Source organism: Oryx dammah, unplaced genomic scaffold (assembly GCF_014754425.2).
Source record: "Oryx dammah isolate SB20612 unplaced genomic scaffold, SCBI_Odam_1.1 HiC_scaffold_16, whole genome shotgun sequence".
NCBI classification, from domain to species: domain Eukaryota; kingdom Metazoa; phylum Chordata; class Mammalia; order Artiodactyla; family Bovidae; genus Oryx; species Oryx dammah.
In genome coordinates, this window is record NW_024070200.1 from 35,849,077 (window position 1) to 35,877,033 (window position 27,957).

At 48.4% G+C, this 27,957-nt stretch overlaps 2 protein-coding genes and 1 long non-coding RNA gene across 8 annotated transcripts in view; 1 reads left to right on the forward strand and 2 right to left on the reverse strand.

Moving 5' to 3' along the window:
- Positions 1-385: 385 nt before the first annotated feature.
- MAN2C1 (mannosidase alpha class 2C member 1) lies at positions 386-11,960 on the reverse strand. 5 transcript variants are annotated; one of them, XM_040257269.1, is made up of 26 exons: positions 11,832-11,960; positions 11,452-11,577; positions 10,693-10,816; positions 9,262-9,332; positions 8,013-8,190; positions 7,515-7,704; positions 6,334-6,440; positions 6,068-6,178; positions 5,614-5,706; positions 5,369-5,485; positions 5,049-5,144; positions 4,800-4,945; positions 4,326-4,449; positions 3,877-3,998; positions 3,688-3,773; positions 3,411-3,566; positions 3,103-3,200; positions 2,829-2,923; positions 2,504-2,608; positions 2,238-2,394; positions 2,009-2,152; positions 1,535-1,644; positions 1,353-1,432; positions 1,078-1,226; positions 889-998; positions 386-815 (listed from the first exon to the last, which is right to left on the reverse strand). In XM_040257269.1, the coding sequence occupies exons 1-26, from the start codon at positions 11,930-11,932 to the stop codon at positions 689-691; spliced, it is 3,123 nt and encodes a 1,040-aa protein (XP_040113203.1). In that variant the 5' UTR covers positions 11,933-11,960; the 3' UTR covers positions 386-688. The 5 variants fall into 5 exon arrangements, with proteins under 5 accessions (XP_040113203.1, XP_040113206.1, XP_040113201.1 ...); XM_040257272.1 differs by having other exon boundaries at positions 2,829-3,212; positions 3,392-3,566; XM_040257267.1 differs by having other exon boundaries at positions 2,829-3,200; positions 3,411-3,773.
- On the forward strand, positions 11,425-16,038 carry LOC120875478. The gene is made up of 2 exons (XR_005723969.1): positions 11,425-11,510; positions 14,602-16,038. It is a non-coding gene; the product is annotated as an uncharacterized LOC120875478 (long non-coding RNA).
- The window catches only part of SIN3A (SIN3 transcription regulator family member A), a 66,777-nt gene continuing 51,538 nt past the window's right edge, over positions 12,719-27,957 (reverse strand). For both annotated transcript variants that reach the window (XM_040257266.1, XM_040257265.1), the window contains exons 17-21: positions 27,690-27,863; positions 22,372-22,464; positions 21,280-21,374; positions 17,495-17,702; positions 12,719-15,287 (exon numbers count right to left, since the gene is read on the reverse strand). In XM_040257266.1, the coding sequence (XP_040113200.1) occupies positions 15,057-15,287; positions 17,495-17,702; positions 21,280-21,374; positions 22,372-22,464; positions 27,690-27,863 (801 nt within the window). In that variant the 3' untranslated portion in view covers positions 12,719-15,056. The remainder of the gene's footprint in view (positions 15,288-17,494; positions 17,703-21,279; positions 21,375-22,371; positions 22,465-27,689; positions 27,864-27,957) is intronic.

Here is a 27,957-nt window from a genome sequence, read left to right on the forward strand (position 1 = left end):
AGGTCTGGGAAGGCTGAATGTGAAGGGCCTGCTGCCCAGTCCTGAGGGATGGCCCCTCATGGGCGGTGCAGATTCCCTGCCCAGTTAGCCCAGACTCTACAGCTCCTCCAGTCCAGGACTCCTCAGGGCCTGTGGCTGCTCCCCTATCCTAGTCCAGACTAGTCAGTGCTCTCCTCCTAGTTGGGGGGGAGGGGGGTCAGCCAGAACCCACCCACCAGGCCTCCTCAGCCCCAAGCCCTCTATCTGTGGGTACAGGGGAAGCACCGCTTGTTCTCTCCCGTGTGGGATCTAGACTCCCTGACCAGGGACTGGACCCGTGCCCCCTGCATTGGGAGCACATGATCTGAACCACTGGACTACCATGAAGCCCCAGAACACCGTCTTGTATCATGGTCTTTTAGTCAGCTTATGGTCACCAGTATCCCGGGTCTCTCTCATGGGGGTTGCAATCCAGACGCTGCAGGCACAGATAACCTTAGGTCGTGCCCCTGGCCCCAAATACCTGGGTTAAAAACTGTCCCCTCAAAGCCTGAGGATGGGCCCTGAGGGGACTGAGCAAGAGCTACCAGCAGGTTTCCTGAGCCAAAGGTTTATTGTTTAAGAGGTAACTGACCCTTGCTTCAGTCTCAGGAGGCAGAACTGAGGTGCTGCCAAAGCCTTCCACAAACAAAACCCCACCCTCAGGGACTCAGTTCGGTGGGGGCCGCAGAACGAGCAACAAGGACTGCACTTGGAAAGGAGTAAAGGTGAGCTTCAGGCGGTTGTCCCGGAGGAGCAAAGGGCCAGTAGGGTCGCGGCGCTCCAGGAGGTCACAGCTGCAGAACAGGAGGTGGCCATGAGGGCGCCGCAAAGACAAGACCCCCACTGCCACCCCACACCCCAACTCACAGGATGGCCTCCTGAACCGGCAGCGATGTGTGCAGCCAGCAGTCGCTGTGACTGCCGTGGGCCTCATACAGCCGCAGCAGGAGCGTGCGGCCCTGGGGGCTGGTCTCCGCCTGCGGAGGGAGGTGGGTGGTGGGTGGTGGCGACACTAGGCCCCGCCCCCACCCAACCCCGCCCCGCCCCGCCCCTTGCCTGCTTGACCGTCTCCAGCACCACCGCGGGCGAGGAAACTGAGAAGGCACTCCAGGCGGCGGCCGGCGCCGGGCCCGGGGCAGGCAGCGCCAGCAGGGGGAAGTTGAGGCTGTAAGCAGCGGGGATAACGCCAGCGTCCTGGAACGAGCCTGGGCACAGACCGGAAAAGGGACGTGTGGTGGAACATGGGGTCAGGGCGCCGGACTATGAACGTTTTCCCCACTTACGGCAGCAGAGGCCGAGAAGGGCAGAGGGGTATGGGGCGCAGCACTCACCCTTGTGTGGCATCAGCGCGTAGGTGAACTCGTGGCGCCCCATATCCACGGTGGCGTCAGGGGACTTAGGCGCCCGCAAGCTGGGGTGGGAAGGGTGGGAAAGGGACAGACCAGAGCTGCTGCAGTTCTATCTTGGCAAGATCAGGATCCCATACCAGTCCCTGGGGGAGCCCCCCACTCACAGCGAGAGGCTGAGGACGTTGCCCCGTACTGACGCGCCATACTTGCAGTCATTGAGCAGAGCCAGCCCAAAGCCATGCTCTGACAGATCCATCCAGCGGTGGGCCCACACCTGGAGAGTAGATCAGAGACCCACTTGGTAGCCCCCGTCCTCCGTGTGCTCCAGAGCTCCTTGTCCTAGACTGAGGGATGCTTTGGGACCTCACGATTGATTGAATTCCAGCTCTTACCTCGGGAGGCCCTGGGCACACCACACAGCCTGTCTAAGCCTCAGTCCCTCATCTGGGAAAGGTGGATTAAGAGTACTTACCCCACCAAATGGGCATGAATATCAAACTGAACATAAAGCATTTGGCACAATGCCTGGCATACATGCCAGGAACCACCATGTTCCTCCTCACCCCATATCACACAACTAGTCGTTCCCCAGCCAGGGAGGAGCCAAACCTTCTACCCCACACCACCCCATGGCAGACCTCAAATCGAGCCCAGTCCCAAGAGGTGTTGTAGTGGGTGGGCCGCTGCAGATGTCCAAACTGGACCTCATAAGTCGCCTGGGGGCTGCGCACACGGGCAGGGAACTCCACCTTCAGGAACTTGTGGGCCTCGTGCCAGTGCACCTGTGGTGGGGTGGGGTACAAGGGGCTGGCCCCTCCTCACCAGCCACACCCAGGGAAGATACCCCACCACCCTGCCCCCTGCTACCTCAGTGTGGAAGCGGACATAGGGGCAGCCAACGTCCAGCACAACCTCCTGGCTGAGCCGACTATTAGGACTGATCTGCAGCAGGAACCAGGCGCTGCCCCGCACGCCACCCTCAGTGCCCACTGCCAGGGTCCCTGCCTGGCCCAGCACTGGCTTCCTGTGGAATAGAGGGGCGAGGTGCTGAGCCAGGACAGCCTGGCTGAGTGGGCCCAGTACACTCGTTCTTATCTCTACCACTGCCGCCCGGAGCCCTGCCCACCCCGCACCGTGTTTCTAGGTGGTAGTCCATGACGTCCCACGCATCCCAGTACAGGGGGACATCGTCAAACAGCACAAACTGGTTCCCCACGGCACCCTCAGCAATGGCCTCCCTGGAAGGACATGGACATCAGTACAACTGAATGACCTTGATCTCCCCAGCTGTTTGAGGTGGGTGGGGTGGAAAGTAGGGAGGGTAGGCCCTGTTCCACGTGTGGGTCCCAGTCCAGAGCCACTCGTGGGCTGCTGTGGTCAGCTGTGGCCAGGGGACAGAGGGAATGAGAGGTTTGGGGTCCACCTGCCAGGCACTGGGAGAGGGCAAGGGGTTAGCACCTGCCGGAGGCCACCAGCACCAGGGATGTCAGGCGGCCAGTTGGGTCCAGCCTCACTCGGATGATGCCGTTGTCCAGAGTCACAGAACCGTCAGTCTTGGTGGGAGGGGGCCTTGAGGCTAGGTCTGCAGGGGCTTCCCACAACCAACAGCCCACCCAACCCCCAGCCCTAGCTCTGCCTCGCCACTTGCTCCAGACTGGGGAGATCAGAACTTCCACGTTGTTAGGGACAGCCCAGGACAGCCCCTGCCCCACCGCCATGTGCCAGCACTCACCTCTTGCACTACGAACACAGGCTGTTGGGGCAGCAGGGGCTGCGGTGAGGTGGGGGTGGGGGCAGGAGCATAGCCCATGCCAGGGACAGTGACCAGGGCTGGGGAGGAGCCTGGGCGTCAGTGCGGCCTTCTTGACCTTTCAGGAACCATACTTGGGGCAGGGTAAGGTAGGGTGGAGGGGGTGAACACTACTCCTCCTCTCTGGCCTAGGGCACCCCGGGGCAGAGACCCCCAGGGGAATGTCCCTGACTCTCAATTTGGCCTTGATCCCTCCTGCCACAGTAGCCACCCTTCTCCCCAGCTCATACCTAAGCAGTGGGCCCCACCAGGCCGGGGCAGAGCCAACACTTCGGTGCGCTTCCAGGGCAGCGTGTTGACAATGAGAAGGCCCTCGGGACCTGGCTCCCCAGCACACAGGGCTGCAGCTGCAGCACTGAGCAGTGTGTTGCCATGGGAACGGATGTCTAGGGAGAGACTGGTTGGTTATGGGCAGGCAGGGGGTCGGGGTGACCCCTGAATGTCCCACAGGGGACACTCTGGGCACTGCACTGGGTGCGAGAGCCATGGAAATGTTGTCAGCCTCACCTTCATAGTGGCACATGGCTTCCTCTGCCACCAGCTGGATGCAGCTCCCAGTCACCACATCATGGAACTGGGTCAGGAGCAGGAGCCTGCAGGGGCCAAGGGCAGGGCTGGGAAGGCCGGGAGGCTGGGGCAGCCACAGAGGCGTGTGGGTGAGGTTAGCAGGTGGCAGGGGACAGAAAACAGGCTGACCTCCAGAGATCCTGCAGCAGGGCAGCCGGGTAGAGGAACTGGGCACTGCGGGCCAGGGCCAGGCTGCTGAGCAGCTCCACGTCGTGCAGGATCCGCTCACACTCCCGGTTCCCCTTCTTGATCTGAGCCCAAGGGAGGGGGACTCAGTCTAGAGCCTTAGCAAGCATCCCAGGCACCCCCTGCCAAACCCTTCTCTTGCTCAGAACCCCTGATGCTCTCCAGGAACTCCTGGATGAAGCCTTGTGTGTTATCTGCCCCCAAAGCCTGCCTCCTCTCCCCTCTGCCCAAGACACTGCCCCCTCAGAGATGCTAAGTCCTGCCACTTTCAGGCTCCTGAGCACCCAGCTCGTGCACTCCTCTCAGCTCTTCCATGGAACACAAGCCTCTTCCCCCGGTCTGGGCCACTCTAGGGCGCCCCCTCCTCGCTGGCTCAACAGCCAGTCCCTGACCTGGGCATGGGTGGTGTAGGTGCCATTGTGTAGCTCCAGGAAGAGCTCCCCAACCCAGGTGCACAGCTGCCCCGAGTGGCCCTCCAGCGCTGAGAAGAGTTGCTCCGGAGAGGACAGCTGCACCCTGAGGGAGACTGCAAGCTTGGGTCTCCCAGCCTGGGCCATGCGACTTATCATTCCTCCATGCAACTGTGACAAGAGCCAGCCCCGACGGAAAGGAGCCACCCCCAGAAGACTCCCTGTCCAGACAAATCCAGGTCTGGACACCCCCAGGAGAGTTCTGCCTCAGTGGCTTTAAGCCCCTTCCCACCTTTGGCTTTTCTACCACCTCACCTCCAGGGTAGAAGCTGGGAGGTGCCCATGGTCTGGGATCAGAGGGAACAAGGTTGAGGGGACGCGCTGGGCCCAAAGTGTGAGCAGAGGAAGGGCTCAGGGCAAGGGCAGAGGGTGGGGTAGAGTGAACCCAGGCCAGACCTGGGCAGCCCGTCGGTATTGCACAGCCGCTTCAAGCGGTCCACCATGGTCTGGGTGGGGCCACCACCTCCATCCCCAAAGCCAAAGAGGAAGGCGCTGTGGTTGGTCCGTCCCTTGTCCCGGTTTTTGGTCACTGTCTTCAGCACCTGGACAGGTCAGGGCAGGTTCACACCGGTCAGCTTCGGCTGGATACCCGGCCCCCTCCAGTCTGCCTCCCTTCCCGACCTTGGCCACAAGGTGCCCTCTCACCTCCTCCACACTGCCCTGCATCCCATAGGAGTCACCAGGCGGGAAGTGGGCCAGCACCTGGGAGCCATCCAGCCCCTCCCAGAAAAAGGTATGGTGCTGCAGGCAGGGAGACAGGTGGAAGAGAGAGGCCAGAGTCAGGGCTGAGGCAGAGCCAGGCCTCCCTTACCTGGCCCCCCTGTTGTGTGACCCCGGGAGAGGCATGCCTTCCCTGGGTGGGGGCTGGGTGGTTTGTCCAGTACCCCTCAATAAGCCTGGACGAGATGTTTGGGCCAGGAGGGACCCAGGCCTGCTCCAAGCCTGGCCCCCCAGGGCCTGCTCACCGGGAAGGAGTTCACCAAGTTCCAGCTCAGCTTTTGGGTGAGGAAGCGCTTGATGCCACAGCTACGCATGATCTGGGGCAGCTGCGCGGAGTAGCCGAATGTGTCTGGCAGCCAGAACTGCAGGGAGAAGGCATCTGGGCTGCGGGGACCCAGGAGCGCAGCAGAGCGGCCCAGCTGCAGCCCCTCTTCACTCAAGGGCAAGCTCTGGCCCCCTCGGCCTGCAGGTGCAGCAGCTCCCTGCCTACCTCTGAGCACATCTTCCCGAACTCCTGACGGAAGAAGTTCTGACCCTGCAGGAACTGCCTCACCATGGACTCTCCACTGGGAAGGTTCCCATCCTGGCCATGAGGGAAGAAGGGGGCCACTGGGGTCAGCACCAGACAAGACCGGCATAAACTCAGGCAACCACCCCATCCAGAGAAGCCAGGGCTCTGACACTGGAGGAAGCCAGTGCCCTGGAAGCGTCCATCTCCTCACTTCAGCCTAACCATCTGTCTGGCAGACAGGAGGTATCTGGGCCGGGTCACACAGATGGCCCATCACAGTGCTTGAGACCCCCACCCCTCTGGGAGTCCCGAGCCCTAGGATTCCAGGGACTGATAAGAGGGCACGAAGGACCTGCAGAAAGTCACCAGCACAGCCGAGGACAGAATCCTTGATGGTAAGGCCTGAGGCTGAGGGGCTGCAGATGGCACTCACCATTTCCACCCAGGTGCCCCCCACGGGCACAAACTGCCCGCGGCAGGCAAACTCCTGGAGCCGGGCATGCAGGCCAGGGTAGTGGCTCCTTACCCACTCGAGCTGCTGTGCCTGTGGGGCAGATGTGGTGGGGGCTGGCCAGGAGCAACATAAACCCCACCCAGGGCTGAGTGCCTGGGGCTCAGCGGGTAGGCTGAGAAGCCCTGGGAACCCCACACTAGCACCCCCTGGGCTCCAGGTACCACTCACACAGCCGTCCCTCTGACCTGGGAGCAGGCAAAGATGAACTCAGGGTTCCGCTCCATGAGCTGAACGACTGTCCCCCAGCTTCGGGCACATTTCCGCACAGTCTCCTTGAAGGGCCAGAGCCAGGCTAGGCGGGGAGGAGGGTGAGGATAGAGGGAGAGCAGCCAGGTCCCCAGCCCCTCACAGACCTCCAGCTGCACCCCTGTCCTCTAGCATCCAACCAGGCCCCTCCTGGGCCACCAGAGGGTCACTGTAGCCTTCCTCCCATCCCATCCCATCCCATTCCCTGCTGAGTCCTGTGGCATCTCTCCTGAGCTGTCACTTTTACATGGCTGGGGCTAACGGGGCAGTTTTATAGTCAGGAAGTGGGGGCCCCAGTCCCTGGATTGGCCTTATTCTGGGGTTTAGCGTATCCTTTAGGAAGCGGCAGGGGTGGCCCCTCCCCTACACACACAGAACACATCCTGGAACAGAGGGCACCGCTTCCCTGGATGGACCCGCCTGGGCCAGCTGTCCTGCCCAAGGCACTGCTGCCTCTCATAACCTCTAGGCCTCCTCAGTTTCTTCTTTACCAGCCCAGAACTCCACATCCCACGCTTTGGCACAGCAGAGAAAGCCCTGATTCTGTGGCTCAGAAACTTTAGCTGCATCAGAATCAATACCTTGGGAAGTTCATTAAAAATATCATTTCCTGTAAGCCTCTGACACTGCAGACTCATCAGGTTCCGAACTGAATTCCTGATCCTCCCCAGGAAGCCTCCCCTTGTGCTTGCGTTCCCATCTCAACTACTTCCACATCACTCCTGTCTGAGGACTTGGGCACCCTTGTCAAATTCTTACTCATCCTCATTCTGTTCAAAGGTCACCTCCTCTAAGAAGCCCTTCTTGAATCTGCCAGACCCAGCTGGGTTAAGTGCCTCTTTTGGGCTCCCCGGCTCCCCATACTTCCCTCCATCATGGCAGCAACTGTCTCTGCCTATTTTGTGATCATCAGTCTCAATAATCCTACCTGTTCCCCCAATATCTAGCATGATGCCATCCAGAGCACATTTAGCAAAACCTATAGTCCATTCCCCTTTCCCCATTTTACACATGGGGAAAACTGAGGTCCAATAACACAGTGCTTCCAGGGCGCAACAAGGTCTTCAAGACCACTCCTGACCCCCCCCTGCTGAGCCAACCTGGCCAGCTGCTGCCCTACCTGTGTCAATGTGGCAGTGCCCCATGGCATGGATGGTATGCTGGCTTTCACCCCCACGTTGGCCAAAGAACTTGGAGGCCAGGGCCTGGGCCACTGGGAAGGTCTCAGGCTGGGCAGGGTCACATACGTTCACCATCTGGTTGGCAGTGTATAGGGCCTGGAAGCTGCGCTGGTTGTCCTCCCCGAGGCCCTGCAGCAGGGTTCTGCCCCTTAATACCCATCTCAAGCAAGCAGAGGCTCCAAAATTAGACCCCAGCTGATCTCCCATGGGTTCTCAGCAGAGTTCCTCCCTACCACCAACCCTGTGCTGCAGCTGGTCCCCCTGGCTCAGCACTGTCTCCCTCCTCCCCTTTACACAGGGAAGTCCTCTCAACACTCAGGCAGGCACAAAATACTCTCTATTCTGGATTCCCAGAGCCCCAGCTATCTGACCCAAGAAACAGCCTGCCTGAAACAGGGCTTGAGAGAGTATCCAGGTGGGGTGGGGGTGTTGAGTACCTTGGCGATCCCCAGCAGGAGCTCCAGGTCCACCAGGAGCTTGTAGACATCCCGGTGGAATACGGCCAGCTCAGCCCGGCTCACCTGGAACATCTTCTCTGGATCAGGGGCTGCGATCATGGATCCCTTTCCGGCCCCCAGGAGCCCGTTGCAGGCTACTTCCACATAGAGGGTCAGGCTACAAATGTGGGGAGGCAGCCTCAGGCCAAGGGACTGGTAGGGGACTCTGGGGCTTGGGGAGGGAGGACCCGAGAGGCATCCGACAGACCCCTCCTCATGTGCCCCCAGGATCTACCACCCAGAGGATCTCACAGTTATGTCAGGTGTGTTTGACAGAGGGTCACGGTGGAAACAGCAGACTAAACCCACATTCTGCCTCAGCTGAGGAGGATAAGTAGCCGAGTTTGGAACTGTGTGAATTATGTTGTTTAGACTTATTTCCAAAGCTGTCTATACAAAGCACTGCCTGGGTCTCAGAACCCTCTTAGCACATTAAAAACATGTTTGGATCTCCCAGGTCCAGCTTTCAGAGCAACGATCTGTCAGCCAACAGAGGCAGGCCATTGTTCGGAGCAGTGTGGTAAGCTGTGGTGCTGTTCTGCTCAGTCTTCAGAGAGCAAACGTGACTTCCTTCGGGAAGCCTTCTGGGACTCTTCCCCTAGTGCTCTCCTTGGTCTAGAACAGCTTTCTCCCATTCAGAGTGTTTTCTTTCAGAGCCCTCATCAGTTTGTAATTGTATATGTACACGTGAGTCCCCCTTGCTGTCAAAGATCACATCATTCACCATCATAGTCCCCATGTCTGGAAACATCAGATACACAATGTTTAATAAACACTGAATATAATAAAATATAACATCTAAGCAGAGTTTTTTGATGGTGTCATAAAATGCACAATATGGCATTTTAAAAAATCAGGACACAAAATATCAAAGAGATACCACCTCAACTAGTAAACGCCATCTCTGAAAAAATTTCTGGGAAGAATGCTGAGCTGTTAATAATGGATATCTCTAGGTGACGGGGTAATGGGAATTATCAATATTTACTTCTTTGTGCTTTTCTGCATTTAATGTAGGAACTAAAATGCTATTTTTTTTTTGGTCAGAAATACCCTGCTTTTTAAAAACAAACTATGAGGGTTGAAGATGGTGGTATTGATGTGTTTCTCTGGACTTCGGCGGCTCCTCTCCCTCTGGTGCCCCCTTCCCCTACAGCACTGGTCAGCCATAGTCCAGGGATTCACTCACCTCCGGGGATCCTTCTCCCCTAGCTTGTCAGTCAGAACGTAGCTCGTTTTCTCTCCCTCTTTGGTCAAACCCTGGTGAGGAGCAGAATAAAAGAGACAGGGCCTGAGGCTTGTGGACAGTTCTGGTGAAGTATAAGCTGAAGGGGGCCAAGCCCCTCTACTGGACCTCTAGCACTAGCTCCTCTCTCCCAAGGCCAAGACTGACAAATCAGGGACCTCTGATAGCAAGTGCCCCCCACCCCCAACGGCAGTCAGCACCATGACCGCCAAAGGGCACGTGCTGACCAGCAGAAAAGCTACTGGTCTTGTGGGGTCTTAGGTAGGTGTCAGGTCCTTGGTGGCTTCTGATAGCCTCTGTACTCCTGAATAAACATCTGAAGGAAACTCTATGAGGTCAGGGAAAGGTTTGCTTCATTCTCCACTATACCCCCAGTGCTTAGCACAGGGACTTGTGCAGAGAGGGCACTCAGGAGACATCCACTGAGCCAAGGAAGGGAGTGAGGAAAGGAGGGGTCTGCTGCCTTTCTGCACAGGAAGAGCAACAGTCCTAACCCAAGACTGAGGGTTAGTCAAACTGAAACGGAAGCTGTGTGGACCCAAGCAAGTGTGCTAACCTCTATATATCTCAGTTTCTGTCTGTGAAAAGTAAAAGTGTTAGTCACTTAGTGGTGTTTGACTCTGCAGTTCCATGGACTGTAGCCCGCCAGGCTCCTCTGTCCATGGATTTCTCCAAGCAAGAATACTGGAGTGGGTGGCTTCCCTTCTCCAGGAATCTTCCTGACTCAGGGATCGAACCCAGGTCTCGGGCACTGCAGGCAGATTCTTTACTGTCTGAGCCACTGGTCATAAAAACCTATCACACAGAATTATAAAGGTTAAATCTGATAAAGTTGGATACATAAACAAGGTACTTAATAGTGGCTCTGTCTGGGGAACTGGGGGTGAGGTGGTAGGGAGAGACCCATTATTTCAGGTAAAGAGGACTTTGTAAACTTTATACTATCCAGAACTGTTTCAAAGTCCTCCTCCCCAGCTGCCATAAGCATCTATTACATATAATAAAAACTAGTTTATTAAAAATTAAAAATGAAAAGTGATATAGTCTCCAAAGCCACTAGTCTGGCACCTAGCACCTAGTAAAGGCTTAATAAGTCCATCTGCTGTACATATTATTGTATTTGATTATTAACTAGTTTCATTCCAGAATGGGAGGGTGACCAGTCAGTGGCAGAGTTGGCTTTGCATTACTTATGTTGAGACCTTAAGTGATCCGCTTAAATATAAGAAGGAACAATTACACAAGGGCCTAAGCAAAAACTCATCCAGTCCTGAAATCCTGATATCACCCTGCAGGCATAGCCACTCAGCTGTGGCTTCGCCAGAGACCAGGGCTGAAATGTGGCCATACCTGACCCAGGGCAGGGCTCCTCACCTGGACAGGTTCCCCATCACGCCACACCAGGCCTTCTCCATCACTTTCCCAGCGAAGGTGAACTTCCTGACCCACCCATGCCTCTGGGATGGTCAGCTCTACACGGAACCAACAGGTCCACCATCTGCAACAGAACCACTAAGATGAGCCTAGGGGTCAAAGCCTTGTCCTTTCGACATACTTCCTATGATTAAAGGTCAGCAAGGGATTGAGACTTTCTGCCAGAATCTGCAGTACCACAAGATATTCAGCTTTGATCTACAAAAAAGAAGCAATGGGGTGTGCAGCAAGGTGAGGGAAGGAGGCAGAGAATCGGGTCTGTGATCTGTCCTAGAGGGCCCTTCCTAAGAGATGTCACCGAACTGGGAGAACTGAAGTGGGTTGCTCAGTCGTGTCCGACTCTTTGTGACCCCATGGACTGTAGCCCGCCAGGCTCCTCTGTCCGTGGAATTCTCCAGGCAAGAATACTGGAGTGGGTTGCCGTCCCCTTCTCTAGGGGATCTTCCCAACCCAGGGATCGAACCCAAGTCTCTCTCACTGCGGACGGATTCTTTACCATCTGAGCCACCAGGGAAGCCCGTGGGGAGAAGTGGGGAAGAGAAAATTCTTCCGTGAAGGCTTGAGGAACCAGCAGAGGGTGCTGCTCTGCCCCAAGTGACTGTCTAGGGCAGAGAGTCGACAATGGAGGCTTTTAGGGGAGGCAAGCAAGCTGGGAGGTGGGGCCCAGGGACTCCGCCCTCTCTCTGGAGCGTTACCCACGTGGGTCCGAAGCTGTCGCCGACCTGCGCGGGGCGGAAGTCCTGCTGGACTGCCTCCTGGTAGGGAAGTCTTTCGGGCGTCAAGAAGCTGGAGAGCTCGGCCACTGGGCAGCTGTCTCCGAAGAGCCTGGGCGGGAGGGGCAGGTGGGCGCGCGCTCGTGGGCCAGCCGGCGAGTGGGGATGCGCGTTCCCTCCATCCACCGCCGGGAGGGCTGCCCCACGACACAGTCTCTCCCCACTCCCTCCTCCTGGGCCCCAGCACTATCTGAGGCGGATACTTTGTCCCTCGGCCCATGTGGCCGAAGCTTGGGTTTCCCCTGGAAGGGGAGGCTAGAGACTCGTGGATGCGGCTGGCGGGTGCCCTGGGCGAGGGGCCCACACCTGCCGCGGAGATTACAATCGGTAAAGTAGAGCGGCGACACGAATTTCTCCACCCGCTCCAGCGTAGTGCGCCAGTGCTTCAGAGCCGGCGCCGCCGCCATCGCCGCGCGTTCGCTCCTCTCCCCGGAAGGTCCCAGGCGCTGCCGGCGCGATCCACGGCCTGGAACCGAAGGTTCCGGCGCCTCAAAGGCGCCTTCCAGGCCCGGGCAGCTTTCCGTGGAACACCAGCGGCTCAGTGAAGCCCCTCTGCTCCGAAGTTTGAGCAGCGAGCTGAAAGCTAAAAGCTGCGCTTCTGAGGCTTTAGTCTTATCTCGGTCCGAGCTGGTCGCCACTGGGCAAATCCTTAAGTAAAATAGGAAGTCTGACGCTTTGATTCTGAGAAAAGCCTAGTACAGAGACAGACCCGAAGGCACGACTGGTGGGAGCTTCGGTTGCTGCAGACGCAGGTCACCTAGTCTCAGAAGCTACAAGCGGAACCTCCTTGCCTATGGTCCTGGTGTCTGCATAAGGTGGCGCCAGCGACCGGTGCTTTCAAGCCATTCGGCGGACGTGTGTTAAATAGGGAGTGCTTTATACCCCAGTAACTTCAGGTTCCTCTACTATGTGTTTTATTTTATGTATATGGCTAATTGCTGCCCATCGCCAGAAACTTAAGACTTTGAGATGGCAGATCAGACATAGAATTCATGAGCCTAACAGAATAATGCATTTCTCTACAGGGACTGATGAGTTCAGAGAAGCCATAATACCAGAATTTTCATAATACCTCCAATTTCACCCTCATGTTACTCTGGTGGTCTATTGGCGGCTTTCCCCCACCTCCCTCCTGGGAATGGGATGAAATCTTCCTCTATAAAATCATTAGGAAGAAAAGTATATACACAACATGACCGACCCCTGATATTTTAATAGAAATACTGACCAAGTTTACAACACTTCAAATGCAAATCATAGGGAAAGGTGACTTAAGTACAGAATACCAAACATGACTTAAAATATAACTTGCTGCTGTAAGACCGGCTGAGCTGAGCTTGGGGCTCAGATGTCAGAAGGCAGGAGACATAAAAATGCTGTTTGTAAATCCTGGCTGTAGGTGAAGCTCCGTTTTGGTTGCACTAGTAGGACTGGTCCTGAAACCCTATCCTGACCTGCAGGCAGCTGCTCTGGACATAACCCTCTGCAGACACAGCAATAGCTGGGGCTGCCTGCGTCAGGTTCAATCAGTTCCCCCTATTAACTCCAAGTCAACATGATCTTTCTTAAGCAAGCAGATGGGGTGGGTTGAGTTACCAGCGGAAAACCTGAAGATCCTACCCAACCCATCAGGGTCTCTCCACCTTCCAAGTGAGGCAGTGCTGCAGCTTCACCAGAATCTCCTCCCACAAGCCTTTCCCACCACCTCACACATGTGAACTGAGTCTCCTATAGTTGTCCCATCCCTCCACTGCCCCCAACAAAAAAGTCTAAAAATCAGATAAGCTTACCATTCATAAGGAAAGTCCAGAGCAAAAAAAAAATGTGGTTTTGTGGTGGTGATATTAGGGATTTTTAATTAAAAAGCAAACAAAACCACACAGGAACACTGTTGTTTACTTTGACTAGAGTAATGGTTGCTGGAGAAAAATTCACCAAAGTCCTGGGAGGGCTCAGTTGGTGTTTGTTCAGAAAAGCCAGGCTGCCCACATACAAAAATCCTAATCACTCATGTTTAAATATCTGCTGCTTTAAATTTATGTAATTAAAAATATATATATACGTATATATTCCATTTGCAGTTGCTAATGTATCAAGTCTTCTCCCTCCTAACCCCATTTATACCACACACTGTGTACACACTTCTTTCAAACACTGGTTTGGTATTTAAGCTGTTCACTCCCATTTCCAATAAAGGTAAGAAAAAATAGAGAAACACAAACTATACAGCTGCACAATATACCCATATATAAAATATTTCCAAACCACTGAAATAAGGGGGTAGAATATGTACCAAAAGAATGAATAATTCTATTTTTAAAATCTGAGATATTTTTACTTGGGACAAGTACAACTGACTGCTAACTATTTAAAGCAAAATCCTGTTTTTGTACTGTATGTAGATAAGGAACCGAAGCCCAAATCCCTGCTTCACAGTATTCTCTGGTGAGGACAAGGGACTTGTGTTGAGAGTTCAATCCTTAAGTAAGAACCAAGCTTTATTTATTTACAAAAAAAAAAAAAAAGTTGGGGCAAGAAGGAAGACAAGTTTTACACAAAAGTACTACAACGGTAACTCCCTTTGGTAAAAAGTGTAATAAATGTCTTGTACATCTGTTCATAGGTACTAAATCTGAAGCCACATAGAACTATGGTACACAAGAAGCTAGAGCAGTTATGCTAGCACATCAAAGCATATTTCTTTTAATAAAAAATTGACAGTATGTACATTATTTACAAAAAAGAAAAGAAAAACCAAGTTAAAATTGTGTTTGTGTGTGTGTGTGTGTGAGTAAAGCTGGTGGATGGCACTAGGGTAGACTAGTAAAGAAGCAGGTACAAAACAGTTCCACGGGAGCTAAAAAGGACGACTGATTTGAACTTGTTGAGGCTGAGAACCAGAGGAGAGAAGAAAGGGTGGGCAGCAAGGTATTCATCAGGAATCAAATCCACAAGATGATCAATCCCAAAGCCAAACTGCAGGTCCCAGAGAAAACCTAATGGGTGATCTAGATGTGCTCAAGTGATCAGGAAAAAAAATCCAATCCAGTTTTTTTTTTTTTTTTTCCTTTTTGAGGGGAAGAGGAAAGGAGCAGTGACCATCAGAGTTACAATCCATCTAAGCGTTGGCTCCTTCTCAAGTCTGTCAGTCGATGCTCGCCCATCTAGTCCAGGTGTGAACAGCATCCGGTTCCCTCACTGAAAGTCGCCCCAGGAGGCTCCAGTCTCCACTCTGCTGGTGTGTGCAAGCTGCGTGTCCCTGTGCTTGCGTGGGTTTCCTCCCCTCCAGGGCAGGCAAATACCCAAAACCCCTTGGAAAAGTTCCAACTCCGGCTTTGTAAGGGATCACACTTTCCTTATATGTAGCCCACTTGGTGCCAGGTTGCACCAGCCACGCACAGATCAGGTGGCCATGTCCCAGAGAGGCCCAGTGAGGCTTGAAAGGCATCTTCCTTGTTTCTTCAGTGTGTGTGAGTACACGCGCCCCCCACACACACCACCCCCCTCCAGTTATCTGCTCTGGCTTTGCAGTTACGGGGTTTTGAACACTGTGCCGTACTTGACACGGTACTTGTTAATGCTCACAAAGTGCAGGGTCTCTGTGTCGCAGGTGGTGGTGCAGGGCACCAGGCCCTCCAGCCCCTCACCCATAAGCCACTTGCTGGTCTCCGCTGCCATTTCACGGGGCACATGCTCCTTGGTCCATTTATCTACCCAGGCCTGGAACCTCTGATGTAGCCGCTTGCTTACACGCTCATGGGACTGCAAAATAGAACAAAGAAGAAACCATCCATGAACTAGGACTGAAAAACCCTTTGAATACAAAATCCAATTTTCTTCTAAAGTAGCTGAGAAAAGATGTGGGCTCAAGTTGCAGATCATAAAGCCCCCAGAGAAATGCCAACCCAAGGTCTGGTCAGAACTAGCTCAGTGATTCTTGATTTTAGTCTGCAGCATCATCACGTGGTGGCATGTTGGGGAAGGAGGAGGTCTTGGAAAAAACGTGTACAGAGTTCCTTGTTTCCATCAATCTGTATTTTTAAACCAGCAACCCCGCCGATTCTAATGCACCCTGAGGGAGACAATGAGGCTGTTGGTCACTTCTGTCACAGTGCAAGGCAAAGTGTTTAAAACCCACCATCCCTTCCTGCTATTATGCCACTCTGTCCATCAGACTGTTGGGCACAGCAGATCTTCAGTGGAGGTTTTTGTTCCTACCTCCACCATACTTGTTGGTGCCCATAAGCAAGGAAGGGAAGGTGATACAAAGATGAATTAGGTGTTTCCCAGCTCCCTACATCATTTGTATCAGACATGCAGACATATAATACACAGCACTGGGAGAGAAGTACATTAAATTGCCCAACTTGTGCTTCCCACTTAAATGTTCTGTAGTCCTTTGGTCTGCCTCCCAAACCTGGTAATAACCCTTTCCTGTTAACAGACATACCCCTAAGCTTCCCAGTTACTCAAGCAAAATAAGCAAAGAAACAAAATCAAAAAACAAAAACCACCAGGGAGCATCCTTAATGTTCTTTCTCTTAAACCTCTCCACATCCAATCATTAGCACATCCTGACAATTGTATCTCCAATCCTTTTTTGGCATACAGCATGGCATATTGGATCCCTGACCAGAGATCAAACCCATGCCTCTTGTACTGGAAGCTCCAGGGTCTTAACCACTGGACCACCAGGGAAGTCCCTCCAATCTAATTAAAATCCCTCTATAACACTGGTAGTCTGGGCAGTCATCATCTCTCATATGGATGAGAGCAGTCTTTTGAGTGGTCTCTGCCCATCCAACTTGGTGCGCTCGCTCACTCCCGTCAGTCTACATCTTTATCAACAAAGTCTCAATGTATCTCAAAACCCAAACCATAACCTGTAAAAATAATGTGGCCTCTGCCCACCTTTCCAACTTCATGCATCCCACTTCCCCTATGGCTCAAAACACAATGATGTTTTAAAGGCCCTGCCATGTGGCATTTGGGACTCCAGTTCCCTGACCAGAGACTGAACTTGCACCCCCTGCACTGGAAGAGTGGAGCCTCAACTACTAGGTCCCAAGCAAGTCCCCCGCAACTGATGTTAGTTTTTTGAACACGTGAAGTCCTTTCCTCCCTCCCAGCCTTGCACCTGCTTGTTTCCTTTGCCTAGGAAGTACCAACCCAACTGCACCAGGCTGGATCCTCAGCAGGCTGGACCCTCAGGGGTCACCTCCTTAGAGAGGTCTTCCCAACAAAAGCAGGGCTCTGTGTGCCAGTCACCCCTGATCACCTCGTTTCTTTCCTTGGAAATGCATACCATCATACTACCTTACATGCTCTATCTCACGGCTGTAGTCTTAGGGCCTGGCACAACACCTGGTACATAACAGCACTAGGACTTTCACATGTGAACACAGACAGGATTCATACAAGCAATACTACCAGAAATGTGAATGCTGGGAGTAGCTTCACTAGAAGGTGCCACCAGCTGTTACTGACTAAGCTGTCCCCCTACAAATTCACAAGCAGAAAACCTAACTTCCACCCCTCAGAATGTGACCTTATTTGGAAATAAGGTTGTTGCAGATACAATTAGTTAAGATGAGCTCATACTGTCGGAGGGTGGACTCATAATCCAGTATGGCTGGCGTTCTTTAAAAAGGGGGAAATTTGGACAGACGCACACTTAGGGAGAATACCATGTAAAAACGAAGGCAGAAATATGCAAGCCCTGCAACGCTGGTGATTGCCGGAAAACCACCAGAGGCTAGGAAAGGCAAGAAACAGATTTTCCCTCACAGTCCTCAGAAGTTTCGAAGCAACTCTGCCAACACTTTGACTTTGGACTTCCAGCCTCTACAAGTGTTAAGACAGTAAGTTTTTGTTGTTAAGTCACGCAGTCTTTGGTACTTTGTTACAGCATCCTGGTATACTGGCTGAGGAGGGAGAAGTGTGGAGAAATTCCAAATACTGGTTCTCACCTGATGAGCCCGCAGCAAGGCAGTCCTCCGATACATGTAGTCCTCTGACTTGATCACATATACCATCTTGTAGGAATTCAGCTTGAATCTACACTCCAGTTTATCCAGGCTATCCGCATTCTCCATGGTCTTCTTGCTGTTTCCTTCCTTCCCTTCCTTTTCCTGCTGCTCTCGACCACGCTGACACTTCCGGATCCGCCGCAGATTCCTACAAAGCAGCAAAGCCCTGTAGTGTGAGTGCCTCCAAATGCAGATTCCCATGACTGCCCCCCAATTTTTCCTTATTATATGCCTTCATGAAGCTGATCACAACTACATACATCTAAAAAAATGTTCAATGGTTTCATTGTTAAAAAAATCTTTTTTCAACTGCAGAGATATGTGGAATAAAAAGTAGAAATTGCCATCTACCCCCTACCCCAATTCTCAAAATCCCACTTGCCTTGGCAGGGGTAGCCACTGTTGGCAGTTTGGGTTTTTGTTTTTAAATCTATTTATTTTTGGCTGTGCTAGGTCTTCGTTACTCCACATGGGCTTTCTCTAGTTGCAGCGAGTGGGGGCTGCTCTCTAGTTGTGGTGCGCCGGCTTCTCATTGTGGGGGCTTCTCTTGTTGTGGAGCGTGGGCTCAGTTTAGTTGCCCCTTGGCATGTGGGATCTTCCTGGACCAGGGATCGAACTACTGTCCCCTGCATTGGCAGGCGGATTCTTAATCACTGGACCACCAAGGAAGTCCCGCTGTTAGCAGTTTTGGCTTAAAATCTTCTAGGTCTTTCTCAATTTTTCACTTAATGCCATAAAGATTTTTTTTTCATTTCATTAAACATAAATTTGTGTCATTCTCTTTAACTGCTACAGAGAAATATGTCTTAATTTAACATTTCCTTAACAGGAATCAATCAGGGCTCTTCACCTGAACCACAGAGCACAAAAAATTATTCAAATGTCTATTTTTTCAGTTCTCCCAAAGACGGTACATAATCAGTGCCATTCTACATATGAAAAAAGATAATTCACATCAGTGGATGCCTTGGCAGGTATTTAGAGCTTAATCCCCTCAACAACAAGCAGAAAAAGGTTGTCAGCTTGACAATTCTATTGTTTCCTATACTTTGCTATTAAAAACTGCTTCAGTGAATATCTTTGCGCATATACATTTCCGTAGAACAGCAGTTCTTTGGTCCAAGGACTGTCGGAGGGCCCAAGACATTTTTGAGGAAGCTGTGAGATCAAAACTATTTTCATAATACTAAAACATTGTCTTTCTTTCTAAAAAAACAAGACAAGACACAAAGTACTAACATTAGCATTAGCAGTATAAAAATAACAGTGATTAAAAAAAAAAGCTGATGGTGGCACGAACCTCCTTAGGTATCTTTGTACTCTTCGGCCACACACTGGCAATTAAACAAAAAGGAAAGCTGGTCTGACTTAAGAATGTCCTCGTGAAGCAGTAACATTTCTTATGAAATTAAAGCCCCTTATTTCATATCTTTTTAATATGCTGGGTGATGAAATGGGAACTACATATAAAGCACCTCTGTGTGCTGAAGTACAATGGACTCATGAAGGAAAGCACTTGAGTGAGCACCACTTGAACTGCACGTTTACACTTTTTACCCAGAAGAATAGCTGACTAGTCAGTCTGGGACGTTTGGCAGATATTTTTTCAAAAATGAACAAGGGAGCCTGGTACCTCAAGGAAAAACAGCTGAGCAATATATTTGTTGTTAAAGATAAAATTTAAGATTTCAAGTAAAATTCTGAATTTTGATAAATTGGTACTGGCCAGCATTAAGTGACAACTTCCCACTACTTAAAGATGTGACTGATGAAGTCAACGGCGATATCAGTAAATGTGGCTTTTTTCAGAGGTGGTGTGGAGGTAGGGGTGGGAATATTGTAAAAAGAAAACATGTCAACATTTGGTAGGTCTGCGTAACTCAATGAATTCACATTTTCCAAATAACTGACCGTATGAAGTTATAAAACCATGCAAGAAAAAATTCAAAGTACAAGATAAGCCAATGGATTTTGACAAGCTTGTTGGTATTTTCAGTGATACTGCAACTAACCTTTAAGAAACTACTACTTGGACAGTTTTGTTGTCATATCAAAGAATATCTACAATTATCTGAAAGGATATGAAAATACTTCCTTTTCTAGCCAGATTTTCTTCACATAGTACAACCGAACGGAACAGGCAGCAGACTGAATACAGGGGCAGCTGTGAGAACCCGGCTGTTACACTAAACCAGACACGAGACAGATTCACAAAGACGCAGCGCAATGCCACGCTTTCCACTCATCTGAAGCAGTGTTTCACTAAAATACTATTTATGATAATAACATGGAATGCATCCAGTACTGTTTTTTAATGAATTCATAAACATTTTTCAGTTTTAATTTCTAAATGTGATAAATATTACTATATATAATCCACATAAATAAGAGCTTTGGGGGGTATTCAATCTCTAAGAATTTAAGGGTTTCAAAGAAAAAGACTGAAAAATAACCTCAGCTGTAATAATAGTTGTAAGGCAAATTATTAAAAACCAAAGGTCCAGGGTAAAGTCATCTGCATTTTAACTGCTCTGACCTCAGAATGATTGTATCAATATTTCTCCCTAAAGTATGTGAACGTCGCTCCCCTCTTCCCTACACCTGCTATAATACAGTTTACAAATCTTTTAAGAATTTTGCCAATCTGGTGAGAAATATACGATCTTATGTTTATTCGTACTGTTTCATAAGCATGGAGACTAAATCTGTTTTGTTGAGAAAGGGGCCTGGCACAGAGCAGCTGCTTGAAGTCTGCTAAATGACTCAAGGAGTAGAAGAAGCTGGCAGCGTCCTTCTGTTCACACCTCTTTCCATGTTCCAATCAGGAATGAGTCTAATCACACTATCATAATACCTTTCTGGGAATATAAGACATGAGATTTCAATTCCCAAACTTTGGGAAAGGAAGAAAGCCGCTTACCTACACAAAACCTGTTTTCTACTTCTGAAACTTTGTTTTCATCTTCAGATAGAGGTCCAACATACACAATTTCCCCATATACAGGGAGGAAATTTCAAAAATTCTGCTAAGAGCAACACAGCCAGCCTAAGACTGCCATCCTTTGAAAACCTTGCTTACAAGGTTGTCCCCTGGGTGGGTTCTGGGACTATGGATCGTGGGAGAGTTGCTACCATTCTCTAAATGCTAAGAGTGTCTCACTGTACCTAAACTGCTTGTACAAAGTAAATGGAAAGCTGAAAACCCACTTTCCTTCTGAAGTCTGGAATTTTGGTACAAGTTAGGCAGAGGGTACATACAGAACTAGCAACCAATAAAAAAAAACTCACAGCACCAAGTCTCCAGTGAGCTTCTCTGGTAGGCTCCAACGGAAGCCACAGATTCTCTAAAAGCTTGTGCCGCTGATTTTTGTCACAGGCACCTTCTGCCTTTGCTGATTTAGCTGCGTATCCTTTCATTATGGTAAATCATTACTGTGGGCATGACTGCATTCTGTGAGTCCTCCCAGTCAATCACCAAACCCTGGAGACGCTGACATATTCCTAAAGGGAAGTTATTACTGATTCCTAAAACTCTCACCTCCCTGATGCTTGAGCATACACTCCAGGTAAGAGCACGGTGTAAAAGCCACACAAACCTCAAATTACTGTTCTCAGTAAATAGAACAATAGATAAAATTAAAACCAAGAACCTGAAAGTGAGCTAACCCCTCATTCCTGGACACGCAGAAGTGTCCTGCTGCCGATACATGATATGGTTCACTCACCGTGGGAGAAATACTGGTTTCCGTGCCAGATGCTCACGAAGCTCAGGAGAGGTAGTATCAGAATTCATGTATCGTTCCACATAGTCTGACCAGCGCTAGAAGTGTAAACACAACATGGGTGTGGGGAAGGCAAAAAACCTGAACTTCAACCTCAACAGGTGGGTTAGCAAATTCTATGACTGAAATGTCTGAAATACTTAAATTTCAAGATCAAAAAAAAATCTCTTTCCATAATGACATGCTTGTTAAGTGGTACTGAAACACCTTAAAAAAGCTGTGAGAATGCAAAACTTAAAGCTTCTCTGAGATACTTTAGAGTTATCAGAAGTCGTAAATGGTTAGAAGGTAGCTCACTGACAAGTTTACATATAGTTCCACTATACATTATAATTATATTTTTAAGTAGATAAGTTCAATATCAAACTCTCAAAAATTAATAGAATGAGTATACACAGAAGTAGAAGGATATAGTAAACCTGAAAAGGTTTTTATTTCCCCACAGAGGGTTCTGTTAAAGAACAAAATGTATAGTGGCAAATGTTTGAAAATCAGTACCTTTCACATCAAAATCTGTATTTCTGGAAACTTTTTTAAAAAATTAAGAAGATTCGGCAACTACAGTCCCCTCCATATGCCCTCAGTGTCATATACGATGCTTGCCTCTCTCATTAATATTATCTGCTAGACCCAGCTGTGACAACCAACTCACTCTCCATCTACTCTGTGGGGTTGAACTCCTGGCTCCATCCATCCCAACAGAAAATAAACATGACTCAAAGAATCAAGATACTGGGCAGATGGCACCTCATTTTTTGTTTCTTACGCTTTAGGAGAAAAACAAAGCTGCCAACCATGAGATTCCCTCTGAGGAGAGGGCTTTACTGAAAGCTAGATGAGACTGCCGTTAAGTCTAAATCTCTACCACCAGGCAGTCTCTTCAGTCGAAGACATGCTGACATGACCTGTACTTTAAGCATCAGATCCCGACCCTCGAACAGGCTAATGCTGGCTGGGCTTCTAGCAGACAGTCCCTACGCAGACTCTCAGAGCACAACACACTCAGCACAGTTTCTGCAGTATGTTCATCCATACCTCTGCTTCTACAGGATCATCCGAGTTCTCCTCTTCTGTGTCCAGAAGCTCAATGGTCAGCTGAACCTGGCCTTGGCTCTGAATGAACATAAGCTGCAAATAAGAAAGCTTAGTGTAAACGAAAGACCATCTCCAAAGCTGTAATTAGATTCTCAAGGGTTGAGAGGTAGGGAGGCAACAGAGTTGTAAAAAAAAATTTTTGCTCCAATTGAAGAGATGAGGAAGATACTCAAAAGCTTAAGAGGTGATTAGAAGGCAAAGGTTGCTACCAGCAAAATGAAATGTAAGAGCTTCTTGTTAACATTTCATGTTTCATACTTCTTGAATTAGCTAAAACAGTAATCAATATCAGAAAGAGTGCTCAAAAGTCAGAACCATAAAATGTCAATGCCATTTCACTTGATAATCTCATTTATGGGACTTAATGCAAAGATGTAAACAAGTCTACAGTGTTTTTTCGTATTTTTTTTTTTAAAAAGAAACTTCCCATACCAAACTGAAGTGGAAAACATCAAACAGATAGCAGCAATCACATTTTCACCACAATAAAAACTACCCAAGAAATCACACATACCGTGGGGTAAGGAACACAAACCATCAACATTAAGAAGTGATCTGTTGCAATGAAACCAATGATATTTGAAATTTTGAGTTTTGCTAATATTATTTGTGTGATTTTTTTAAAAATTCATATTTAAAAGCAATACACTGATAGGGGCAAAACCAAGTCATGTTTTGCACAAAAGAAGTTATCAAGTGGTGATGGCACACAGAGTTCCCTGTTGGGAATCCCAGGACTCTCAATGCCCCATCCTGAGGAACTGCTGCAGATAAATCACTATCGGATTGATCTCTATCCTAACTGCACAGTGATAAGAGAACAGACTCTATGCTTTCACTACCGTTAGACCATCAAAGCTTTGCACCTTGTTTTATGTCCCTGGATATGCTTCAGTGTCTCCAAGTTCACAGTCTGTGGGAACTTGAATAGAATTTGTATCCTACTGTTACGTGAAAATTGTATAAATCGTAATTATGTTGAATCGGTTCACAGTGCTTTTCAGGCTTACTATATCTACTTCTCTGTATACTCATTCTATTAATTTTTGAGAGTTTGATATTGAATTTATCTACTTAAAAATATAATATATAGTGGAACTATATGTAACCTTGTTCTATATATATTTTCCAAACTTCCTGTAAATGTGTTATCATACTTTCATAATTCAAAAAAATTAAAATTTAAAACATAAAAAAGATCACTATCAGAATTACATGGTAATGATCAGAGATTAGAAGAAAGCTTGAGAATCATTTATATCAATACTCTTCATTTTACATAGGGAAAAACCTAAAATTCAGAGTTCTGATTTCTCAAGGCCACACAGCTAGTCAATAAGCACACAGAACCCGAAACCAGTTCTGGTTCAGTTTTTCTAGAGCAGCCTTTAAAAATTCCTCTTAATGAATTTTTTAAAATGACAAGAATATAACATACATATAAACACAAACATAATTACTTTCAAAATAGATTTGAAAAAAACTGTTCTTAGGAGTTTGCTAAAACCCCCTGGGGATTTAGGATGAATGACCTAGAGTGTCAAGATCTGTCCTATGGCTGTAAGGAAGCCACCCTTCAAAGTAATACTAAGAAGAGTGTCCTCTACATGTCTAAAACTGAACTCGATTTCACCCCAACTGGCTCCTCACCTGACACATATCTTGCTAGGTCCTTGACCATGTGTTCACCCCAACTCTCTGACCTCTGCAACCACTCCAAGGCTTGACTAGCTTTATTATTAGACTGCCCACATCACCCCAATTTGGTAATGGCCTCCAGTTGTAAATATGCCTTGATTCCTCCCCTTCTCCTTACTCAGTGCTACTAAACTGATCTTCCTGAAAGCTCAAATCCAGTGGGCTATTTAGTCCTTAAAAACGCCTCACTGCTCACCAACCACAACAAAATTCCACCCCCCTACTATGGCTATGAAGATCCTCTACTATTTGTACACCACCCTCCTCTCCTTTTTCTACATACCTCCTTTGCGTCATTCAACTAACACAAAGTCAAGCCACTGAATGCTTGCTATTTATCTGTCAGGGGCACACTCAGAAGAGAGCATGGTTTCTTGCTTGTGTGTGAGTGCGCATGGGTGCATATGCACTCAATTGTGCCTGACTCTTGCGTCCCCTTGGACTGCAGCCCACCAGGCTCCTCTGTCCATGGAATTCTCCAGGAAAGAATACTGGAGTGGGTTGCCATGCCCTCCTCCAGGGGATCTTCCCAACCCAGGGGTCTAATCTGCGTCTCTTACATCCCCTGCATTGGCAAGTTGGTGCTTTATCAGCTGAGCCACTGGGAAGCCCCAGTTTCTTGCATGGAGGAGCTTAATTCAGTAAAAGAAAAGGAATACATACAAACAGCTATATTTACATTACAACAAAATAACTACAAAGGTACTATTCTAGAAACATGAGCAATCTGCTATTCCCTGCTCAGTGAACTGAGAAAGATTCCACTTTACTGAAGTGACACTTAGCTGGGCCCTAAAAAACACAACAAAGGGGAAGACCAATCAATTTCAGAGAAATCATAACAAAGAAAATCAAACAAATCATAACAAAAATATTTGAAAAAGTACATAAAATACAGTCCTGCTCCCCCAGAAATGGTGAAGCATGCGCATGCGAGTACACAATACACAGAAGAGGAAAAATGGGTGACAATAGGAAATAGGGAAACATGAATTAAAATATTTTTCTAATCATCTAATTGTCAAAAATGAGCTTGATAATACTAAGTGTTACGGAGAAATAAATGCTCTTAGCAAAGTGCACACTGGTATATCCTGTCACTTTGGGAGAGAAATGAGAATATCCATTAAAGTTTAAATTTTAAAACATGCATGTGCATGCATGGCCAGTCGTGTCTGACTCTTTGCGACCCTGTGGAGTGTAGCCCACCAGGCTCTTCTGTACATGGAATTTTTCAGGAAAGAATACTAGAGTCGGTTGCCATTTCTTCCTCCAGGGAACCTTCCCAACCCAGAACTAAACCTGTCTCCTGCAGCGTCTGCACTGTTGGGTGGATTCTTTACCACTGCACTGGGCTTCCCTGATAGCTCAGCTGGTAAAGAATCTGCATGCAATGCATGAGACCCTGGTTTGATTCCCGAGTTGGGAAGATCCCCTGGAGAAGGGAAAAGCTACCCACTCCAGTATTCCGGCCCAGAGAATTCTATGAACTGTATAGTCCATGGGGTTGCAAAGAGTTGGATGCAACTGAGGGACTTTCACTTCACTTATCACTGCACCACCTGGGAAGCCCTAAAATATGCATACCCTACCCTTTCAACCCAGTAATTTCATTTCTATGTCTCTACCCTTAACATTTCCACATGCACACAAGAATATAAAGTGTAAATGCTGTTCAATGAAGCACTATTTGAGATAGTAAAAACGGAAATAGCTTAAAACATTCACCCATAGGGGAATGATTAAAAAAACAACAACAACACAACTATGGCACAGGAAATTCCCTGGTGGTCCAGTGGTTAGACTCTTGTGCTTTCACTGCTGGGGGCTCAAGTGAGCTGTGGTGAGGGAGCTAATACCCGAAGCAAACAAACAAACAAACCGCAAGAAATTATGATACATTCATAGTTTTAAGTATGACATGGCAGCTGAAAAACATGAGTTATGTCTATATAAACCAAAATAGAGCAAATTCTAAGACATATTAAGTGGAAAAAAGCAAGATGTAAAGTACATAGTTTAGTTAAAAAATTTATTGCTACATAAATACACATGTATATGTAAGTGCATAGAAAAGGGTTTGAGTGGTTATATGGAGAGTTAAACATGCCTAATTTTTAAAAAGCACTAGAGAATATGCCTAGAAAAAAATGAAGGGAGAGGAGGCTGGAGGTGGGACTGGGCAGGGGATTTGAAGGGCTGCTTATGCTTAGCTTAGTGCTCATACTATGGACTTTCATTCTCTATGTAAAACATTTTAAAGAAAAAGGTCACTGTGATGACCCAATATTCCTGGTTACCAAATCTTCTGTTCCCTCTGCTATTCTGACAAATGTGTTATCTACAGGGTGAGTCTACCCATTCCTTCATAGGCCCTCACCACACAATCTGTTAACTCACAGTAGGTGGGGGTGGTAATTCTGTCACCATGAAATAAGCACAGATTAAACTCATGATAAACGTTTATAGATTTAAAACTACGAAAGGCTTAGGAACTCTCCTCTGTAATGGGAAAGTCCTCAGGTAGTAGAGCATCACAACTGTGACTGAACCAGAAAACTCGTTTCCAGGTCTTTGATTCTAAATTAAGCCAATAGTAGGCTGAAAGTAGAAGCATGCACAACTAAGTGAACAGTTTGAGGGTCACATCATTAAAGTACATGGGCCATGCTCACCGATGTTAAAATTTTGTTTAGCTTAGCTCTCTCTGTTCAGCCAACTACAAACCTTACTCTGGGCCACCTAAACCTATCCTTACATTAATACATACAGGCTTTGTTCAACTATACATATTACACAGGTGCAATAATATATACATAATTTTGTGTCCTTTTATTTGCTTCAGTATTTTTACTAACATATAATTAACTTTTAAGAGCTGCAAAATATGCCATCTAGCAGTCACACAACAGGCTGCCATTAACCATTCCCACTAAGGGATGGGCATCTAGATTGTTCCCAGTCTCCAGCTACTGGCTTTTCTAATTAGCTATTATAATGGTGGAAAACTGGCAACAACCTAAATGCCCAAATACACGGGCATAGTTTTCTATAAGATACTGAATAGTCATAAAAAGACCCAGAGGTGTTGCTAATTGAGCAGAATAAGTTACACAGAATGCTTTGCTCAGTATAATCTCTTTCAAAATATATACAAACATAGAAAAGTTTAGAAATGCCATCAATGATTATTTCTGGGGAAAACTGTAGACAACTAGTTTTTCTTTTCTCTACATTTCCTGTCTTTTCTACAATGACCATGGATTACATTTTTAAACAATTTTCACAAAGCATTTAATACCAAAAAAAAAGTTCAGAGTAAATGAAAATCATATATAAGAACTAATTTTTTTTTTAAAGGCAAGAAACAGACTGCCTACGAGACTTTACTTTTCCATGTTTTTTATATTTCTTCTGATGAGTTCAAAGGAACTCCCCGGCATTCTAGGAGTGGAGACACTGGGTTGAAGCACCCTGGTGTGGCTCCGACTTCTGCGGGTAGAGTCCCAACAGTCTACACTGCCATCAGCATGCTTCCTGACTAAACGAGTAGCTCTCACCTTGAAGCAATTTTCATCTGACATGAGCTGCTCAGCTTTCCGCTGATATGCTGACTCCAGGAGGCTCCTTGACGTCTGTGTGTTCAGCTGGCCGCCTGTGGCCCCATTATTGTTTTCTGCCAGGTACAGGTCTGTCACTTGCACACAGATCTCATCACTCACGATATGCTGCAGCTGGAATCAAGCAAAGGCAAGTCATCAGGAACCAAAATTACAGTTCTCCCCATCATACACTTGGCCTTCCTTCGGTGGTTCCAATCATTCAGTT